Source organism: Echinococcus granulosus (genome assembly GCF_000524195.1).
Source record: "Echinococcus granulosus chromosome Unknown EG_S00017, whole genome shotgun sequence".
Taxonomy (NCBI): Eukaryota; Metazoa; Platyhelminthes; class Cestoda; order Cyclophyllidea; family Taeniidae; genus Echinococcus; species Echinococcus granulosus.
Genome location: NW_020170397.1, coordinates 627,305 through 647,359, shown reverse-complemented (window position 1 = coordinate 647,359; position 20,055 = coordinate 627,305). Strand labels below are relative to the sequence as shown.

Sequence of the window (20,055 nt, the reverse complement as noted above, 5' to 3'; positions counted from 1 at the left end):
TTAGAATTTGGTGGTGAAGAATACTATGTATACACACCTATGTCCAAGAAATTTATGCCACCAGCTAGGAGTTTTCCACCGAAGAACAAAATCATAATTAAAGAAACACGCGCATTAAAGTGAGTCGTGATTTGATATTTTGTTTGAGTTTGTAATTAACTACCCTTCCCCCTCCAGTCTCCTCAAATCGCACTTTCGTCCTCCAACATGGCCTTCAAACCATGCTAGCTGCTTCCTAGCCCTTCTGTGCGTATGTGATGTACGTGCTCTCATGCCACTGAGGCTTATTAGGACGCTAGGTATTTTTAAATACACAGGTTGTAGCCGCAATTTGGAATGTTATATTCGTTGCATGCCGAGTGTGTATTAAGCTGCTATTCTGAAGTTCAAATAATCTTAGACTTTTTACGAGATCGCGCTTCATTAATATTACAGTCAGTATAGATTTTCTGTGCCACATATTCGTTTAAGTATACCTTGTAGGTGACGGGGCCAGGTAACACCAACTCCATGACTGAGCGGACATCATTCATTCCTGAGGTGGAAAAGAAGTCCGACCCCTTTAAACTCTGAAAACCTTTAAGATTTCACATGCCATTCGAATAAATGTGCTCCGTCTACCAGATTTTTTGCTTTTAAAGGGCATTACACTGAAGGTAAAAGAGCGGAACACGGTACTCATTACACTGCTTCAGGGAAGGAGTTTGAAAATCATTTAAAAATGAGGAGGAAGTTATACATAAACCGCTTAAAAACGGGGCAAAGAATGAACATATTGGAGTACTAAGTAGGTAAACTAAGTGGACTAGCCTACCGGACAGCAGAAACAGCGTGTGACATGTGCCGAAATGTTGAGGATGGTGATTAGCATTTTGCCTTCGATATATGTGAAAAGAGGCGAAAAAAAATGCTGTGCGCCAACCACATTTTTGATAAAATACTAAAGCAAAATTTTTGCGGCATGTGGTGCTGTCTTTAGTTCCCGTAATTTTTTCTAAAATGACCTTAGAGAATACCGCGTTCACATAATGGCATATAAAGAGTGGCAAGGCAGCAAAAAGGATGTTAATGAAACATTTAAGCTAAACATTTGCGCACAACTGCAGGTTTTGACTTTGCAACTAATGCTCAACTAAGGAAACTGCAGTGGGATTATTTTGTTTTACTTCCCCCAACTTTGCCCGCTCGTTCGATTTTATTGGCTTGGAGGATGAGCGAAGTGGGTGTCATTTCAACGATAAATTTCAATGTGAATAATGGTTACCTGGAGGGTCTCGTACGTGGATTGAAAGGCGGAATCCTCAAACAGTCGGACTATCATGTATTAGTTCAATGTGAAACCCTGGAGGGTAAATCTTTGACACTTGCTGAGCTTCTCAGATTTAAAGCTTCACTTGCAAGACACTGACTATGGAAACTTCCTGGCTAACGAACCGGGACCACTAACTGTTGGAATTATTGAAGAAAAAATGAGGGAGAAACTTGTGAGCGAATTTAGGTACACCCGAAATCAGGCCTTCCGTCCTCTGTCGGTTTTCCTCGACTACATAACGTAAGATCAACGTGTTAATACAACACTTTGGATTTTTTCAGATATAGCTACATGATTGATAACATTGTCCTCCTGATTACTGGCACTTTGCACGAAAGACCAATATCTGAGCTGATAACTAAGTGTCATCCTCTGGGCACGTTCATGCAAATGGAGACTTTGCACATTGCCTCGACTCCATCTGAGCTGTACAATGCCGTCCTAGTTGATACGCCGTTAGGTAACCAATTACTTCCTATGTAGTTTTAGCCCCCTACTTCGTCGATTGCATAACTAAGCATGACTTGGATGAACTAAACATCGAAATCATTCGCAACACACTTTATCGTGCCTACCTCGAAGACTTCTACAGACTGTGCAAATCTATGGGCGGTGCCACTGCAGAAGTCATGTGCAACTTGTTGGCCTTTGAGGCAGACAGACGGTCATTTCTTATCACAATTAATTCATTCGGCACAGAGTTAACTAAAGAGGATCGCGCCAAGCTGTATCCACGATGCGGTAAATTGTATCCCTATGGGTTGGCTGCACTCGCAAAGGCTGATGATTTCGATCAAGTAAGACACATCGCTGATTACTATGCGGTAAGTGTTTCTCTCGTTGTTACGATTTGTGGGATTCCAGTACAGCATTATTTCACTATTTTAAGGAATATAAACCACTATTCGATGACTCGGGGGATGCCGCTGGTGAAAAGACGCTGGAAGACAAGTTTTTCGAGTATGAAGTATGTCAACATTCCCTTAATTTCTATTGCTGCGGTGTTATCTCACTTCGTGACGCTGTCTGATCACTACAACCTTCTAGGTTCAACTGAACCTGGATTCCTTCATGCAGCAATTTCATTTTGGCATGTTCTACTCCTACATCAAATTGAAGGAGCAGGAAATGAGGAACATAGCTTGGATTGCCGAATGTGTCTCTCAACGTCACCGAGCCAAGATTGACTCCTACATTCCTATTTTGTAAACTCGTTCCGCACCTCCATACTCTCTAAGCATAATAATCCTTGATCACGTTGTCGTCGCGTCTTGACTTCCATTCTTTTTGTTGTAGATTCCAGGAATAAAGAAGCTACTTATACTTAAACTAAGTTTGTATTTTATTTACTTTAATTCCGGGGAACACAAGAATCAGCTTCATGGTAAGCTCACCACGGAATGTACGATGCTGCGTATCATTAGGATTCAAACTTATACAGAACTGATGGCGCTTTGCTGCTGGGTGTCAGTGTCTTCCCACATAACTGATTATTCAAATGGGAAATTTACCTGAACGGAGAATTGCCAACGTAACTGGGATGTGAGTCTTTTCCGCCGAGTGAGCATGGGCATAAGTAAACTTGGGTTATAAGCCAAAAGCAGTCGGGCATATAACACCATCCAATGTGTTTAGCGTGATCCGTCGGATTGCACAATGCCTGGGTTTTCACGAACTCAAGTACTTGCTCGATATCGCTTGGTTTGAATTGAAAGCGTGGCATCCGCTATGACAAATCTAGTGACGTGCTTTTTATAACGGTCATGGTGGCTTTCACGTTTGGAGCGTTTGTGCAATAAGCATATCAATACGAGGAAAATTTTTACACCAGTGCATTTTAAATGCACCACTAACACGGGGGAATCGAAGAAGCTAAGCCACTGAGGACGTAGGAATTGGTATTCTCACATGGCACTCACTCAAATTTAAGGTCATGTAACCACGCAGATGAATACAAGTTGTTAAAAGACTGGTATCGGAAAGGTGGCACATCTGAATACGAGCCGAACTGCTAGCCAGCCAAGGAGCTGGAGTAAACTGAGAAACAGCCTTTGCTTCCCATGGAGAACAATTATAACCCGCTTTGGTAAATCAAATGCGTAATAACGCGGTCTATCTGATATAAGATTCCGCTTAGATAAATACGTAATACAATGTACAATATAAGAAGCAAATTTAAAAGTCGATATAACCATGCAAGGAAGAGCCAGTCTTGCTGAGTAATGCATTAACTGACCACTCAGAATTAGCCACTTCAAAATAATATAATCAAGGAATTTCTTTCACAACAATGAATCATAGAAACGTTAGTTGGGTTACTGTTTCACGTTTCGCAGTGGCATAGCAGGCCAAAACGGAGAATCCCGGCACTCACTTATATTTTCATAGAAATTCGCGATGGACGATTCAATCTGCACGCGTTTCGAGAGAGGGAAGCCGCATGACGATTTTTCATTAGACTTTAAAGGGGGTAGCTGAGTGGCGGAGGACTCTGCAAGAGCCTTCTCCCTGTCCCGCTGTTCTCGATGGCGCAACGTTTGCAACATAAAATTTAGCATATCAGGTCCTAACTGTTCTATAGGCTCGTCCTCACTCTCCTCCTTCACTTCCTCATCTTCATAAATCTGTTTCTCTGGATATTGCAGTGAATCACAACTAAAAACCCAATCAGGTAAACCGTGCGAAATATTTGTTAGTTGACCGACAACCTCATTGTAGGCACGACGGTAGTACTCCTGCCTAGACTGTAACTCATGTAATTTAGCATGAATGGCACACAAGCACTTATTCTGGGGCTGAGGTAGTATTGGCTTCGGAAGTGATTCCCAGGCCCGTGCTAAGTCAGCTTCAATTTCCTTCAAAAACTTCTGATGCAGTTCATTCGCAATGTCCATCACTGTAAAAGAAGAAAAAACCCATGTAGAAAGCAACAAATTTATTCAATCAAATGACTTGAAGTTTTCATCATATCAAGTTTGTGATCCGCGACATTGGGTGTGATCTCATAATTTGTTATAACAATCTCCTGACGCCTCGCCTGCATGAAATCGCCCCTTAGACCAATGTAGTGAATTCGAGTACATTCGCCGCCAAAATTCTTCCTAATATGGAGACCAAGATGCTGCACACTTCCAAATTTCAACGCCTTCAATGGATAGGTGATTTCCCCAGTAGGATCAGGATGTAATTCTATGCACTGATCAGCCTCAGCCTAAACGTGAAAAAATTTGGTCTTATCCAGCCTACTTCAGTGTCACCGAATGTCATAAACGGCCTATTCTTGTAAATGGCAACCGATGATGGATGAGTATCGCCGTTCTCACCGGCAATAATTATGCCTTTCAACTTTACTGAACCGGTAAAAGGTATGTTAAATAAAAGCTCCTCATCGGCATCACTTTCCACAAAGGTACTTGAATCCTTTCTTTCCTAAGGAAAGATCAGACATTTTTCAAAATACCTCAAATGGTTTAAAGACTTTCTTCCCAGAATCTGGAACACTCTCATTAAGACATACCAAATTTTCTATGTCAATAAACTTATAGAGATTATACATATCGGCTGCATCTTCCACGACATGTGCATGTTCACAATGACCGTGACTTTCACACATTCCGAGAACAAATGCAAGCCGGAGCAGAAGACAGGTCACAACTTACCGAATAAGTCAGGGTCATTGATAATAAGTTCACACTGTTCAAAGAATGCCTGAAACATTACACACGGCAAATTAGGAATACAATTCGGTACATTTCTTTAAAAATTAAATAACAATATTCGGAGGTCTATATTAAAAATGCTAAATAAATCATGCAAATCACAGTAGCGACTTGAAATGCTAATAAAAACAACTTATCAATAAGTCCCATGACTATTCAAGGTGGTTTTTTTTAAATTATATCACAAAACATTTTTGACGTGGGCCTAAAAGTGCACTGCACGAACTCCTACACCTTAGGACGCCTTCGACGGAATTACTGAGTGCGTTGAATGAATAACAATTTAGTTACAAATGCTAAAAATTTACCGGTAGCAGTGAAACTCGTGTATAGCCACTCTATTTTAAGAGCTTGGTTTATCGGTCCTCCTAGTATTAGCAGTGCAATTTAATACTTGGGTTTGTTATCCTCTCGTTTCGGTTATGCAGGCTCAGCCATTGCACTTCGCCTAGACGGCATGGCCTCCGTGGCATGTCGGTAGCCTCTCAACCCTTTATTATGTCCGCAATACATTTTCTGCCTTACTATTGTGACTCCTTTCGACTTCAGGAAAGACTCAAGGAGCTACATGGATAACGATTGATTATTTATCAAGGAACAAGAACGCCGGGGGCTCGGTCTTCTGATTCTGCTGCCATAATTTAGATCCAAAATATGGAGCATAAGAAACTTGTGCAACTAAGTGCCCGTTAGGATAATCATAACCGGTCCACAGAATCGCACATGCGCATAGTGAAATGCAGGTACCATTTCGAAATTAAATTCAGGGCAAAATAATAAGCCTGCTATTAACAATTAGGAAACAACTTATACTAGTTCAGTAATACTAAATGATGATTCTTAGCTGTTTTCTCTAATTTGGCTGTTCCAACGTGGATCTGAACCATGCCAATAGCCTCCTGGTTTTCCATAAAGTTAGCATTATATGTTTTTCATACGGCGTTGGCTTGTTATCATTACAGCAAAGAATTGGATCGACCAAATTCAGTAGCGGCAATCAAAATAGACCCAAACGTATGAATTCCAAACCCTGATGCTACAGAATGTTATTTGCTGCCGATGGCTGATTCTGTAAAGCCGCTTAACCCGAGGGTTTTAAGTGACGTCTGCCCTTGGCAATTACTTAATCTCGTGCTCTGCAAGTGGGCCATAACCAACTGAATTGACACCATATTGCATTCTTTAGCTATCTGCTGCACCTGATTGCGGAAACAGGCACTACCTCTTTAACGTCTCTACTAGCTAAAAGAAAACCCCAAGCAAATGCTGGACAGCAATGAAAAGAGAACAAAGGAGCAAGGAGAAATAGATGCAACACATCATCTACATGAGTCTATTTGAATCCTACGTTCTATTAAATACCCCTGATTTTGCGCCAATTTATTGAATACTAGCGGTTGGCATACGAGACGTTTCCGTTGTAGACCATCTTCTAATCTTAAGTGGTACAAAGCCAGTGTGCTTCATCCTTACCTTTTTTCCCACAAAAAGACCCATCCGTGACGTTGAGATCAAGTAAATGGGAATTTCAATGACTGGCGTGGTTGGTCAGGAGGTGGTTTTCTCTTTCAAATCACCAACTACGATGTGATGACCGATGTGAGGTGTTGACAAAATGCGGCGCTGGGGACAACGCTCAAAAGAAGAGCATCCATCCAGTGACAGGGCACCTCGTTTAGCCATGCATTTACATAAGCGACACTTTAGTCTCCCCAATTTATGCTTCCGCTCTGCATCATGGCTTTTAGATCATGTTAATGGCCTCCTAGCTATCCTGTAGGCTAGTGGTGTACTTTTTCCTTAAAACAATGAGTCCTTTCGACTTCAGGGAAGGCACGAGTCGCTACCCTTTACACTTTATAGGCGCATTGCTTTCGGTAGTTTTCAAATTAGCTGTTGCATAGCATAACGATTTCCTTTTTAGGTAAGTTGAAAGAAGTTTATTTAATCACAGTTACAAATAATGTGACATGTCAACAGAATTTGGACAAGCGTTCTAATTATCCTTATCATTAGATAACACTACCGCACCATTTACGAATGAATTCGAAGACGTCAACACATTCAGCATTGCGGTTTACATTAGCAGCGTAGGTGAGACGCTTCCAGTCCTCTAGATTAGCTGAGTGCTTCCCACTTTCGGATGAAAATGAAACATTATCTCGTAAAACAGGATAGCCGGTTACCACACACGGCAGAGCAGACACTCCCGTTGCAGAAGAGCGCAAACAAGCTACGTAGATTCCCCGCTCATCCTTGGGTAGTATCTGATCCAATTTCTGATCCATCGATACTGCCAGGATCCACTCACGCACCGACTCGTGCTCAGCACTCGTGGCGTAGGGTTCCTCTGGGATCGGAACCTCCAAAGGAATATCTGTATTCTAAAGTTAAAAGAGGGGACTGTACAGACGGTTTTCAGATTCAGTGCACTTTAAGTCAAGGCTTGTAAAGTGTGCCAAGTAACGAACAATATTTTCACCGTTGTAGAGCTTTCAACTAGTAGGTCTAATGACAGAGATCAAGATACAATTGATCACAGAAACCAATTTACCTGGAAATCAGTGCTGTCTAGTGCATCGGAGTTACCATCATGGTCTTCAATAATTTCCATGAGATCAAGAAAGCGATTCAGAAAAACAAATGCCATACTGTCCCAGCCCAGCTTACGACAATGCGTTCCAGCTTCAAAGAATGCCTTGTCGGCGGGAATGATGTCCGAGTCTCTGAGTAGGGAGATACTCACCTTTGTTGCCAACTGAAGATGATAATAATCTATTAGTTTTCCAAATCTTACTGCTTTTAATTAGTCTTGATTAAGTCAGATATGCTATAACAAAACACAAATAAGTAAACAAAGAAATGTAAACATGCGACCGTGAACATGAACTATGAATCAAGGCGTGAGCATGTACCGTTAAGCAATTGTAATGCGTGGCTTACATCAAAGAGCTTTGCAGAGATCAATGCCGAGCGTGTTGCGTAGTAGTGTGCTACCAGAAACATGCGCTCGAAGATACTAACTACACTGGGCTGGATTTTGACAGCACCAGAGAGAGAAGAGACTCGCTGGTAGAGATCGAGGAGGGTGTCTCTCAAAGCCGCCCACGTAGGATAGGCGTCTGCCGTGGCGAGATTACGTTGCGCAGTTATCTCCTAACAGCGTGGTCAAGAGGGGGAGGAGAGAGTAAATACTGGCAAATCATTTACAGCAGTTCTTGCACTCGAAACTCACCTGAAATATCCCCTTGTAGATGTTGAAGTTCTGGACGTAGGGTGGAGTGCCATGGCGCTTATAGAGGAGTAGGGCGTCGTAGGCACGTTTCTCCTTAATCAGAGTTGCGGCGTAGGTAGCGAGGTACTTATGCAGCAGCTGATAGTCGCGTTCCGCATGTGTCTCCTGGTAGAGTCGTTCTGCAGCACCAATGCACTTCTCCCATCGACCCTGCTCCGCATACATCTCAATCGCCGAGAGCACATCAACGCCTGCCAGTTCTTCCGCCTGTCCCCTATTCTGCATATTTTGACAACATTTCAAAGCTTCATTAAGACAGTGATCGATATTACTTATTAAGGCGAAATTAAATGATAAAGGGTAGTTTGTAACTGTACTCTCATCAACTGCACTCATTTTTGTATTATCAGGATCGTGGCCCAGTCAATTCAAATTTTTTTTGCTTAATGACTTTAGAAAAGGCACCCACCTTGAGAGATTCCTTGTATTTACTCTCTACGTAACTCTTAAGTTGGGGTTCCAAATCCTTGGCAATCTTGCGCGCCTTTTCCCACTCCTCACCGGCTACGAAGACATTAACTGCATCTTCAAATCTGTCAATGCTAAGCAGCAACTCGCCAGCCGTACTGTATCGCTGGTGGTAGAGGAGGTAGGAAAATAAAGCCACGGAGAAATGCGATATGAAAACAAATGTATGGAAGGAAATTGTTTACTTGAAGTCGGGCCAGCCTTGTAGCCACCAATTCAGTCACTTGCGCCGAGTTCTCTGGAGGAAGGAATTTCGTAGCAAGATTGGCGGCATGCACCCAGAGGTTCTCGCACGTCTGCACGGAGTGGGCAAGAGTGGCTGCACTCTCGCCCTCACCACCACCGCCTTCGCTTTCAGAGAGAAGGTCAGGAGTGACTTTGAGGTAGTGCTCTACGGCCTTAAGGTACTCTCCACTTGCCTCTAGCTGTCGTGCCGTCACAATCAGAGGATACGTTGAACCGCTAGACTGTGCACAGGTCGCCAAACCGTGGGACCTGCGTGCACCGATGGAATTCGCCCCGCGCTGAGCAGACCAATGTGGGTCACCGCCACCGCCACCACAGACGCTGCCAGTAGTAGCAGCGGTCGAGTCTGTACGCATTTTCTCCTCTTCATATTCTTCCTGTAAGTGGTCAGCTGTAGTAAAGGTGTAGTTGATGTCGTTGTGGTTTTCTTCAGACTTCAACTTTTATAAAATTCGGCGCGAGAAGCAACCTTTAGACACGTATTTACGAATGCATTCTTTTTCGAGAAGGAGAAATTTGCGAGCATAAAATTTTGAAAGATAAGTCCTGAGAGTAGCGTGTAGAACTTCAATGCACGATATAGCATGATGGATTATATCGGCGCACTAAATAAGAATGTAAGTTGCTAGTGGCAACACTGCCTCCGATGTGATGAGAAAATTACACAACATCGTATTTAACAAAATATGTGATATAATTCATAACACAAAGAAGTGAAAAGACATTTTGATGTGCGGTTCCCTGCCAAATGATGTAGCTATTAACAGAGTAGTTCTAGGTTTCCTAATTACATAAATTTTGGATTTCTCTGATACTGCCCACTACTTTCCTGCTTTAGCTTGATAAAAAATGCATAGGATATGTGCTTGTTTAGTAATAGCGAAGAAAAGATACGTAAGCCAGTCACAAGTGCATCAGATAAACGCATGACTCTCAAGGCATCAAAGGCTAAATATCTAGAATAAATGATCCCAAGTAAAGCTCGTTGTTGAGAAACAAAATGTGGATTTAATAAAAAACCAGGAAGTGATATCAAGCAAATATGAATTAATTTTTAGCTCAGTGTACCCTATCCGATGGAAATTCTACGGAAATTATACCTTTCGGAAAATAATAGTGGTCAAACAGTAAATTTCTGAATAAAAAATTACCTCAAAATGCGTCAAATATTCAACAAGTTGTAAGGTCTCGCTGTCCATAACTACGCAATAAATACAACAAAATTTAACACACGTGGCATAATATTAATCAACAAGAGAGATTGTGTATCAAAGGAAGGAAATAGGTCTCACCAGAAGCTCCTGCAGCTTGGAGGGGAGATAAGCCTGGGCCACCCGAATGGCGTCTTCCCAGTGGCCAGTCTCACGGTAGGCACGCACCGCCATATCAGGTCGTTGGGCGCGTAGTAGCAGCGCCTCTGCCTGCGCGAGGTCGCGCTCACTAAAGGCGATGCGCGCCTGACCCAACAACACGTCATTCACGCTCTCTGGATCGTGATCCCTCGCTACTCGCGCCGCTGATGCCCAGTCTTGGTTGTGGACGTACATCAATACCGCCTCTCGTGGTCGACCTGCCTACTAAGACATGCTTAAAGGTTAAAACTTTTGAGATGAGCGTTAAATGATGTGGTGAAGCAGAATAGAACCTTGATAAACTCCTCCTCAGCCTCGGAGAGCTTCCCCTCATCCTCAAGGAACATAGCATACTTGTTGTGCACCTCTCCGACCTTTTCCGCAGGGCAAGAGCGCGCTAGATCGAAGGCGAATTCGAAGGCGCAGTGCTCCGTGGCGTAGTCGATAGCGGTGTGGAGGAGCCCGAGGCGGTTGAGCAAACGCACTGCTGAGTCGCTACCGAGGTGCTTGGCCCACAGGAAAGCTACTTGTTTGCGCAGCTCCGGCTGCTGTCGGCACTCACCTGCCACACGAAAGGCCTCCTCCCAGAGGTCACGTGTGCGGTACATGTTTACCGCAGATTTCCACTCACCCGCCTACGGGGACACAACAAACACTTTAACAATTCAAGCTTATAAGTAAAAAGAATGCATATTTTGTTCATAATTGGCACTAGGATGTCATTTGATCAAAACTAAGACCATAAGCCGGCTTATAAGTCCATCTCAAAAGGCATCAATATCTATTATCATAATGCGATACATTTAAGCATTTTGAAGCTCCCGTGTCTTACTTCCACTGTTAAACGATTTAAATTCTACTAAATTTGCATTATAGTAAAAACTCACAAACTGACACATCTAATAAATTAAGAAGTAATTAATTTAATAGGGTCCTTATTCCTCTTTACACACCGTTGTAAGAGATTATTTTATTAAAACTAAGCCCGCATAAAATTTTAATTTTGTTTGAGTGGGGTACAAGGATAAGTACCTCCATGTAGTATTGCTCGGCCTGTCGCAGATTGCCTTCGCACTCCAACTCCTGCGCGATACGTATCAGTGTCTGCTCGAGAAGCTCCGGTTTGTGAGCACGCACAAGACGTGCCACCTCGCGATACTGGCGTTGGTTTTTGTACATCGTCATTGCCCGATCAACACGTTTCACAGTCAAGTACAGTCTTTCTGCCTCCTTCAGCTTACCACTGTACTCCAGGGTCTCGGCCTGCTGCATGTACATCCTAAAAGAAGCCGACACCACACCGCATTAGCAAAGGTCTTTTTGACAAGGGGACACACAAATAACTACGAGCGTGAGAGGACGCAAAGTGCAGCATAACTAGACCAGAGGAAAGGAACAAAGAGGATGGACTGCTGATCAATGTAAGGTGGACCGAACTTACGCGGTGAGAGCATCCTGCTGCATGCTGGTGGAGGCTAGGCCGTGAGCCTCCTCCCACATGCCGGCGTCAGTGTACATCTCAATGGCAAGGTTGGGCGCACCGGCTGCCACGAAGGCCTTCTCGGCTAGTGCGAATTGCCGTGTGCGTGAGTAGTATCGGGCCAGCTCCAATCTATACGACCCCACAGCCGCCGCAGTCATCGAGTCCATACTGCCTCCTGTCTCAATGCTAGAAAGAATCTCTGCCGCCTTTGTCCACTCGCCTGCCTTCGTGGCCGCTTCTAGCGCTTTTATGTAGGCCCTTTCAGAAGTGGCAAGAGTGAAAGTGAATCTATGTAAGTGAGCATTGACGCGAATCATGCATAGATAAGGCCGCAACTACTAGTTGGGTTAGGAAAATTATCCGTCGAAGCTGATGTAGTTTTAAGTTATAGGCTATACCATGTCTGCAAAGCAGTAAATCTGGTGAACACGGAAAGGGACAAACTAAATTAAATTAGTCGTCTAAATAGTATAATAGATGTCGTGTGAAGTTTGTTTTAAGATTGCATGATCAGCACCAAGCAGTGAATATAGTAAGCAAAACTATTTACCTTCATTAAATCGATTGGAGCTGAAAGAAATTAAAGGAATGGAATGGGAGCTAACCATACCCAGCTTCGATGAAGTGGTTAATGGCGGCATCGAGCTGTCGATGGGCGACGAGATGATTACCCCACTCTTCCTCCAGCCATACGACCTCACTGGGGAGGTGCTCGCGAGCCACGTCGAGGGCCTTCTGGAAGGCGCCGCCTGAGCGGTAGCAGCGCATTGCAGCCTCGTATTGCCGCAGCCGCTTGTACAGCTCACCCGCCTTCTCCTGTTGGTTCGCACGCACAAGGGCCTGCATAAAGAAGGTGGACATTCATCCTTACCACTTATTTCGTGCTCATGATTTTACCTACACAGAAATCCTTTTTAAAACCTCGTTACGACTAATAGGGAAACACATTACGGCATTGGCAGTACTTAGTGCAGGGATCAAACAAGCATGGTAACTCACAATCATTAGGCAGTTTTTTTGTGGGCCGTATGCAAAAACACATGCAATTCTTGATATAAGTTCTTTGAAATGGCATTCTATATTGTGAGAGGCGTCGATACAGGAAAAGATCCTACTACCTGTAATGGAACGACTATTAGACAAATAATTTCGGGTTTATGCCCCTGTTTATCGGTAAGCCACTATGAACACAAACATATGTTTGCATTAGATTACAGTCGCTTTAGTCAGAGGATCCTTTTTATCGAGATTATTTTGAGAAAAAATACTTCCGCGGAAGATTACCGCCCCAGGAAGGCTCCAGGTGTACAAAAGTAAGTATTAGCTTAATTTTGTAAGCAAATTTTAAAGAAAATACGAAAACTTTATTTATTTAGCGGTCATTTACCTTACAAAATTTCGTTCAAGCCCGAATTCATAGCTTTCTACGACCAAGCTCTTATTTCATTATGTAATTTACTGCTGGAACTTCACGAAATAGACAAACCAGGATTCAGAACATTCACCGCCCAACAGGTGAATTTCGGTTCCACACCTTAAAATTAGGTGTTTGCTTAGTAATCGGCGGTCTACTTTGCTTGTCTTTGTAAACCAACGACTAATCAATTATCCTTAAAATGAAACTATATTTTAGTCCATGCAAGATACGCAGAATTGTTCAAAAGGTAAAGCACTCGCTTAGGGATGTAAATGCTGAAACGACTAGACTGTTAAAAAATTGCAATCACTAAGGCGATAAGAGGAAAATCAAGCAAATGCTGACACAAGAAAACATGCTCGATGACAATGAATAAAACTGAAGAAGTATGCCTTTGTTCAAATAACATTCATAGCGCGATACTTGCAAGAATTAATTTCAGAGCAGGTAGGCCACTGTTTGGCACTATAATTGGCACTCATACAAATATGGCTAACTATGACTTACCTGAGCAATTTGCTCCAAGATGACACGATCCTCAGAGAGTGAGGCGTCAGAGAGAGCGAGAGCCGCAGCCTTCCCAGGCACAGAGGCCCGCAGGTAGAGGCTGACGGCAGTCGTGTTGTCACCGTCTCTGGCACGAAAGTCTCCCAACACCTCCGTCTGTCCAGTCTCCGCCAACCACTTGTGATAATCCTCTCTCAGCATCTCCAACTTTGGCCAATTTTTTGCCTCTGCAATCTACAAACACGTGCCCGTATGTGTCCTTCCAAAACTCTTTTAAAATACACCCTTAAGCCTTTATATAATCAACTCACCTCAAGAGCTTTTTCATATCTGTGCATTTCAGTGTACATATTAATCGCCTCATCAACCGCATTGTGTTCGAGAAAGATAGCTTCGGCAAGTTCCAAGTCACCAGCGAGGATGTACAATCGAGTCTGAACCTTGTAGTGATTTAGATCACCCTCCTGTTCGGCAATATCCCTAGTAACTTTGAGGTATTGTGCCTTGCTAAGGAGACCCAGTGCCGCGTAGCAGCGTTCTGCTACCAAGAGATTGAGGGCTTGCAGTGCCTTTTCCGCTAATTTTTTCCACATGCTCTCAGTCTCCTCTGCCATCTCCAGGGAGTCAAGAAAGGTAACAGCTCTCTCCAAGTCATTATCTTCCATCGCGGTTCCAAATTCAATGAGGCTATTGTCAAGAGGATGCCTGATGGTTGTCATGCCCTTGGATACAAGAATCTCCGTTTTGCCACCAATCCGATCAACACCGACGATGTCACCGCCCTGTAGCGGCAGTGTTGTCACTCGGTCGATAGCATCTATATTATACCAGACGCTAATGCTGTCCTTCGACTGAGCGACGATTGCATCGCTTTGCGAAATCCACTGAACAAAGGAACAAAATGGAAGCAAGACGAAGGATGTGAAGGTTTCCGTATTAAGGAGAATTAACTGACGTTTTCGATCTCGAAGTAAAAGGTGATTTGCTTTTTCACTTAACTCCAGCCAGTCTAAACACACGTCGTGGGCGTAGTGCCCAATTGTAAGACCAGTTATCAAGTCCATTACATTCACTGTCTTTGCATCCAACATGTAAGCGATCTTTTTGCAGGCCGCATTATTTCTACTCCTTTCATTTATTCGAACGCTGAAGAGGTAGGGATTTGTCACTTCTGTGCGCACAGACCCCAGCACCTCTGACAATCCATATTCAATGACAAAGAGTTCACCAGCACCAAAGATGACACAAAATTTTCTACTCGAAAATAATATTTTGTATTTAGTTCCATTTTTTTTCCAATGCACTTCACTCAGTTCCTTAGTGGGTATATGAGCCAGAATAAGTGTGTCGGATGTTTGTGCAACTAGGTAGCTATCTCCGCCCATAACATTGACATCTTCAATTTCATAACCATAATCCGATCTGAGCAAGGTCTTGTCCTGTGTTTGTTTGTTTAAAACAATAATCTGACTTGGTCCTACGTAAACAAACTCGAAATTCCTCAAGATTTTGCGTTTTATGCAACAGTCGAACTGGTCAACGCCCCCACACAATGTCCCTATCGTCAATTTTGAGCCATCAGCCTTCCAACACATAGCGGTTATTGTATAGAGGTTCCGAATAACTTTAGGAGGAAATTCTTCCCAAACATTTTTACGGATACTAAAATTATAAACTCTTATTTTGTTGTAACTTCCAATAGCAACAACATGTCCTCCTGGACCTGAAACTGCAACTGTCGACTCCTTCTCAGTGGGATCTTTCGAGTAATCGAATTGCTGTCGTGCCTTCCCATCACGTCCATATATAATAACTCGTCTATCAAAGCCAGCGGCGAAAATGGAATTCCCAGCCCAGGTTAAGGCAAAGGGTGGAACTGGATGAGTGGCGACCTTAGCCTGTAGCACGCAATTGCCGTCATCGTCAAAATTATACCGAGCAATTTTGCCATCTGCATGGCCAGAAATAAATCCTCTTCCACTAGGGCTTGCGGCCAACGACACCACATAAGATCCGGAATTAAAAATAGTTAATGATTTATTATTCTTTGTATTCGCAAGTCTAACTTTTCCATCCATTAGACCCATTATTATCTGGTGTTCAGAAGACCAAATGATGCAAGTGACAGGATTTCTCTGCGGAAACTTATTACAAATAGCCTTTTTATCTTCCCAACTTTCACCAAGTTTATAAACGAACACCATATTATCCGACTGAGCAATCGCAAGCTTCGTTGAATCAAAGGAGAACGATAGACCAGTAACAACGTAGCCTTTTTTTGATTTTCCATCAGCCGGTTTCGTCGAAAATCTTTCCCTTCGTTCACCATCTTCATCAAATAAAACAATAAGACGATCACTTGTAGAAACAGCTAGTCGTTTACTGTTCGGTGACCAGGCTAGTGCTGATATTTTCGACTCCACTGGTTGATATGGAATCAGTGTCTTGAAGTGTTTAAGATGCATTTTTCAGGCCACAGTGACTTGAAAATTAATATGCAGTCAAATACGGACTAATAGCTTAAACACGTACCAAATAAACACCAAAATGTCGCCTGGCTATCAATTACAATAGCAACCAATTGCGTTAAAGGTCATTGCAACTAACTTGCTTTGATTAAGGTTAAGAAGCAACAGGAATTCATAGCAAAAAATTTAGATTAAGAATTACGATTCTTTAAACACCAACATCGACTTTTACCTGCACTAGTCTGATTTCTATCTTGGGTCACCCCAGAGCGCAATATTATTTTGTAAAAATGAGGGCTGCCCTTTCATGCTTTTTATCTGCACAAAAAACAAAACTTAAAGCCTAAAAATGTTTTTGTTTTTTTGATTGTTTGCTTATCTATGGCTCTACAGGTAATAGGGATCTGAATTGTTTTCACGCATCTAATGTTAAAATTACTTATTTACCTGCTATGTTGATCCAAATTAGTTAAGTTGCGAATGATTTTAGGTATAACTATTTTGTTATCTATTTTTAATAAAATTCTTAACTTTTTCCATTTACCTAATTTTGACCTTGGATTTTACCATCGAACTTTTAATTTTACTTTTATGGATTATCGCCACGCGCTAATATGCCTATGTGTATCCTTATCAGGTGTGTTCGATTTACTCATTTACACTTTTTAGCGGCCTTTGTAACAGATGTAGGAAAATATCGAGGTAATGTTGCTGGTTTTTTAACCGGAACAGCTTGCTCGAGCCAAATGAATGAAATTAGTGGATTCCCGATTGATGGAACATATGAGTACCTGAGGAAGCTATTTTCTTCTGGCTGTACGCATATTGTGGGGAATTTAATTATTTATGGACTTCACTTAAATGGTATGCTATGTTTTTTACTTGACAGTTTAAAAAGTCTCTCAAAGTGTCATCCATAATGTTTATCGCCTTTTACGTCGATTTTTCTCGTAATAGTTTTATTTCTAATTCAATTTTATTTAGCTTTAAGTGAATTTTTTTGCCATGGGTGTTAACCACAACTGCTTGAGCATTATTTCTCCTTAATTTAACTGGGTGATGAGTTACGTTGACCTTTAGATTTTCTTATGTAATTTGTCTCGTATTATTTCAAATTGTGCCTGCTTATAAGGAAACTGTTAACCATGTGCGCAATGGGGCCTCATGTAGAATTAGTTTTGCTATTAGTCCTTTAACATTTGGTTTTCTTTATAGTTACAGTTTGACCTTTCCTGAATTAATACACATTAATTGCGACTTTTGCCGCCATATAAAGGTTTTAATGTCCTGCACCGGATCTTTTGTTTTAGTAGATGGCTTAGGCCCAGATTTGGATTTTTTGAAACACATAGAAGAAATAAGTGGATTTTTAATCATAATGAACTCCAGTGTTGAAGAAATTCCTCTTTCGGGACTTAAAATCATTCGTGGCTTGGGCAGTGGTTATAGTCTTCGTGAGGATCTTCCAAAAGCATCGCTTCTTATTCGGAACACCTATGATTCTGGAAGGATATTAAGAAAAGTTGATCTTGGAAATCTTCGAGGTAAGTCTTAACCTATTTTCGTGTTTCTTTTCCAATTTTTTTGCTTTTTGCGTGAATGTATATTAACACCATAATAACTTATTCCTGTAATGTTTCTGGGTAGACGCGACAGCAAAAGATGTCTTTTTGCATTGGGCGCACTCATTTCTCACCCTTTAATGTGAATTTTCTAATCTTGGGCAGTATATAATCAAGTTAAATTATGCACTTGCCAAGTTCGTGCAAGTTGTGTCATATTTTAAGCTGGTGGTGTAACCTTGCTCATAGCCTCCAATATACTGACTAAAGAGATACAATTTTAAAATTTATCTAGTAAAAGTTAAAATTTTAATGATTTTTCACTGTTCCATAGCGTTTCTCAGGAGTCGGAGAACTATATAAGGTGAAGTGAATTTATCAGCTCTTTAATTCGGAAAGTGGTTTCTTTAGGCTGTAAATTTTGTAATACGTTAGTCTTAAGCAATCTCTCGATGAACACTTCCATTATATGCTTAATTGATCAATACTCTTTGTTTTACATGAAATCAGACGCAGTTTCTAAGGTTATTTAGCCAAAACATGGCAAAGAGGATTCGTTTGAAAGCTAATTTGAAATATTTTACTCTTATAGTTATAATTACAACCCAAAATGACAGGGCTTGACAGAAAAAATGTCAAAAACAATGAGCGTTATTAAGTTTACATGTTTGTCTGACTCATGCTTTAAACAATGACACTAAGAATGTCTTGACATTCTCTTGTAAGTGTTCTTTACCCACATATTCCAATTATTGCAATGTGAAATTTTTTAGTGGTTTTTTTCAATATTCGTCCGTTGCATTTTTATGTGGTGCTTGTTTTAATTTCCATAGATCGTATTTTTTCCCTAACTAACAAGCGCCCATTTCTACAGATTTGGAGAGCTTCTAGCAGCTTTAGTGCACATGTTACTTTCCAATTTTGTCTCACGATTTCCGAATGCGATTGCAAATTAGCTTGTCCCAACTTGCCCGGTAGCTCCTCGAATTAAGGAAAGGCAGTTTTGGGATGCCACAACTTATCTTTCGAAGAGTATCAAGGTGAATTGGCGTGAGAGTGGTCACATACTCACTGTCATCCCGATTACTTTAATTTAAAGTCACTTTATCACTGATATAATCGCTAGTAAAAATTTGATCATTTAATCGTAACGTCGTGCAATTTCAGTAATTCAAAATGGTGATGTCTATGTGCTCGACAACCCGCAAGGATGCAATTTAACACCAGGAATATCGTGGAGTGACCTTTTTGCAAATCCAGCCGTGCAGCACTTTCACAACTCCATAAGCTCGGACCCGAATGCAGATGATGCTTCCCATGTGGAGTCCTGCCCACCTTTACCAGGTAAAGGGACTTTGCAATAACTTTTGTGATTTTCGTCAGAGGGGTGTGCCAGAAACTGGAATAGTTTTGTTCTGGAAATGTATGTGAAATCCTACGTAGGAGAATAGAGCACACAAACGAGGGCTATTCCAGCGAGCACGCATAGCTAACCGCTGGTGCCAAATAAGAGGAGACGGATCGATTGAAAAAAAAATAAGACGTATAATCCTTCTCCTTTTCTCCACTCCTCTTTGGGAGTTACCGCCTCATATACACGGGATTTATATTTGAGTACATAAAACGCCAGAAAAGGAAACAAATTCGTGCCAAAAGTAACCCAATACTGGTACACATTTGATACTTAGTATTTCCATTGATAGGTTATTACGGATCATAGTCAGCACAAAAGTTATTGCAGAGTATTTCAGCAATTTCTCTAAGTAAATAACATTAGATATCTTCTTACGAGTTTTTTTCTTAGCGCACGAAGGCTGCATAGGCGCATAACTTCAGTGATTGTGTTTTTTTAGATGAACACCATTGGAGGCGGGGGTAAACTCCAATGATTTGTTGCTCTGTTTGGCACTGAAATAATCTTGCAAAGGATCTGAAATATCCCTTTTAAGATTTGTGGTTTAAAGTATAAGTTTCTTTTGGATGAAAATGAATTTGAAAGAACTAATAATGACTGGTCGATTGCGGGTCAGTAAACTCGTCGTCAATCTGTATTATTTTTGCAGTCACAGGTATGAGTACTAAAAGGACGGACAAGATCTAGGTAACTCAAAGTTAAATTGACATCTTCCTCGTTCAGGTTTTTTTAACGCGCTGACCTTTATGCATAGGTAGGACGACTGCATCTGAAGCACTCGCACGCACACACCACCACTCCCATGTTGTGCG

At 41.8% G+C, this 20,055-nt stretch overlaps 4 protein-coding genes across 4 annotated transcripts in view; 2 read left to right on the top strand and 2 right to left on the bottom strand. All coding sequences in view use genetic code 11, as the record gives it.

Annotated features, from left to right (window-relative positions):
* Nucleotides 1-1,210: 1,210 nt before the first annotated feature.
* EGR_03332 (V-type proton ATPase subunit d) lies at nucleotides 1,211-2,521 on the top strand (the record flags this gene model as incomplete). Its single annotated transcript, XM_024492581.1, has 6 exons — nucleotides 1,211-1,349; nucleotides 1,381-1,552; nucleotides 1,594-1,772; nucleotides 1,802-2,136; nucleotides 2,202-2,279; nucleotides 2,360-2,521. The coding sequence occupies 6 exons, from the start codon at nucleotides 1,211-1,213 to the stop codon at nucleotides 2,519-2,521; spliced, it is 1,065 nt and encodes a 354-aa protein (XP_024352982.1).
* Nucleotides 2,522-4,247: 1,726 nt separating this feature from the next.
* On the bottom strand, nucleotides 4,248-4,925 carry EGR_03331 (hypothetical protein; the record flags this gene model as incomplete). Its single annotated transcript, XM_024492580.1, has 3 exons — nucleotides 4,248-4,523; nucleotides 4,559-4,741; nucleotides 4,773-4,925. 3 exons carry the CDS (start codon nucleotides 4,923-4,925, stop codon nucleotides 4,248-4,250), a joined length of 612 nt encoding a protein of 203 aa, XP_024352981.1.
* A 2,118-nt stretch (nucleotides 4,926-7,043) lies between these two features.
* Nucleotides 7,044-16,264, bottom strand: EGR_03330 (Intraflagellar transport protein; the record flags this gene model as incomplete). Its single annotated transcript, XM_024492579.1, has 12 exons — nucleotides 7,044-7,415; nucleotides 7,975-8,187; nucleotides 8,267-8,545; nucleotides 8,736-8,900; nucleotides 8,980-9,480; nucleotides 10,333-10,614; nucleotides 10,686-11,027; nucleotides 11,425-11,671; nucleotides 11,834-12,133; nucleotides 12,486-12,715; nucleotides 13,800-14,033; nucleotides 14,111-16,264. 12 exons carry the CDS (start codon nucleotides 16,262-16,264, stop codon nucleotides 7,044-7,046), a joined length of 5,319 nt encoding a protein of 1,772 aa, XP_024352980.1.
* Nucleotides 16,265-16,648: 384 nt separating this feature from the next.
* The window catches only part of EGR_03329 (Receptor tyrosine-protein kinase erbB-4), a gene marked incomplete at both ends in the record, with an annotated part of 22,818 nt that continues 19,411 nt past the window's right edge, over nucleotides 16,649-20,055 (top strand). Inside the window, 4 exons of the mRNA XM_024492578.1 lie at nucleotides 16,649-16,660; nucleotides 17,544-17,811; nucleotides 18,997-19,173; nucleotides 20,002-20,050. Of these exons, the coding sequence (XP_024352979.1) occupies nucleotides 16,649-16,660; nucleotides 17,544-17,811; nucleotides 18,997-19,173; nucleotides 20,002-20,050 (506 nt within the window). The remainder of the gene's footprint in view (nucleotides 16,661-17,543; nucleotides 17,812-18,996; nucleotides 19,174-20,001; nucleotides 20,051-20,055) is intronic.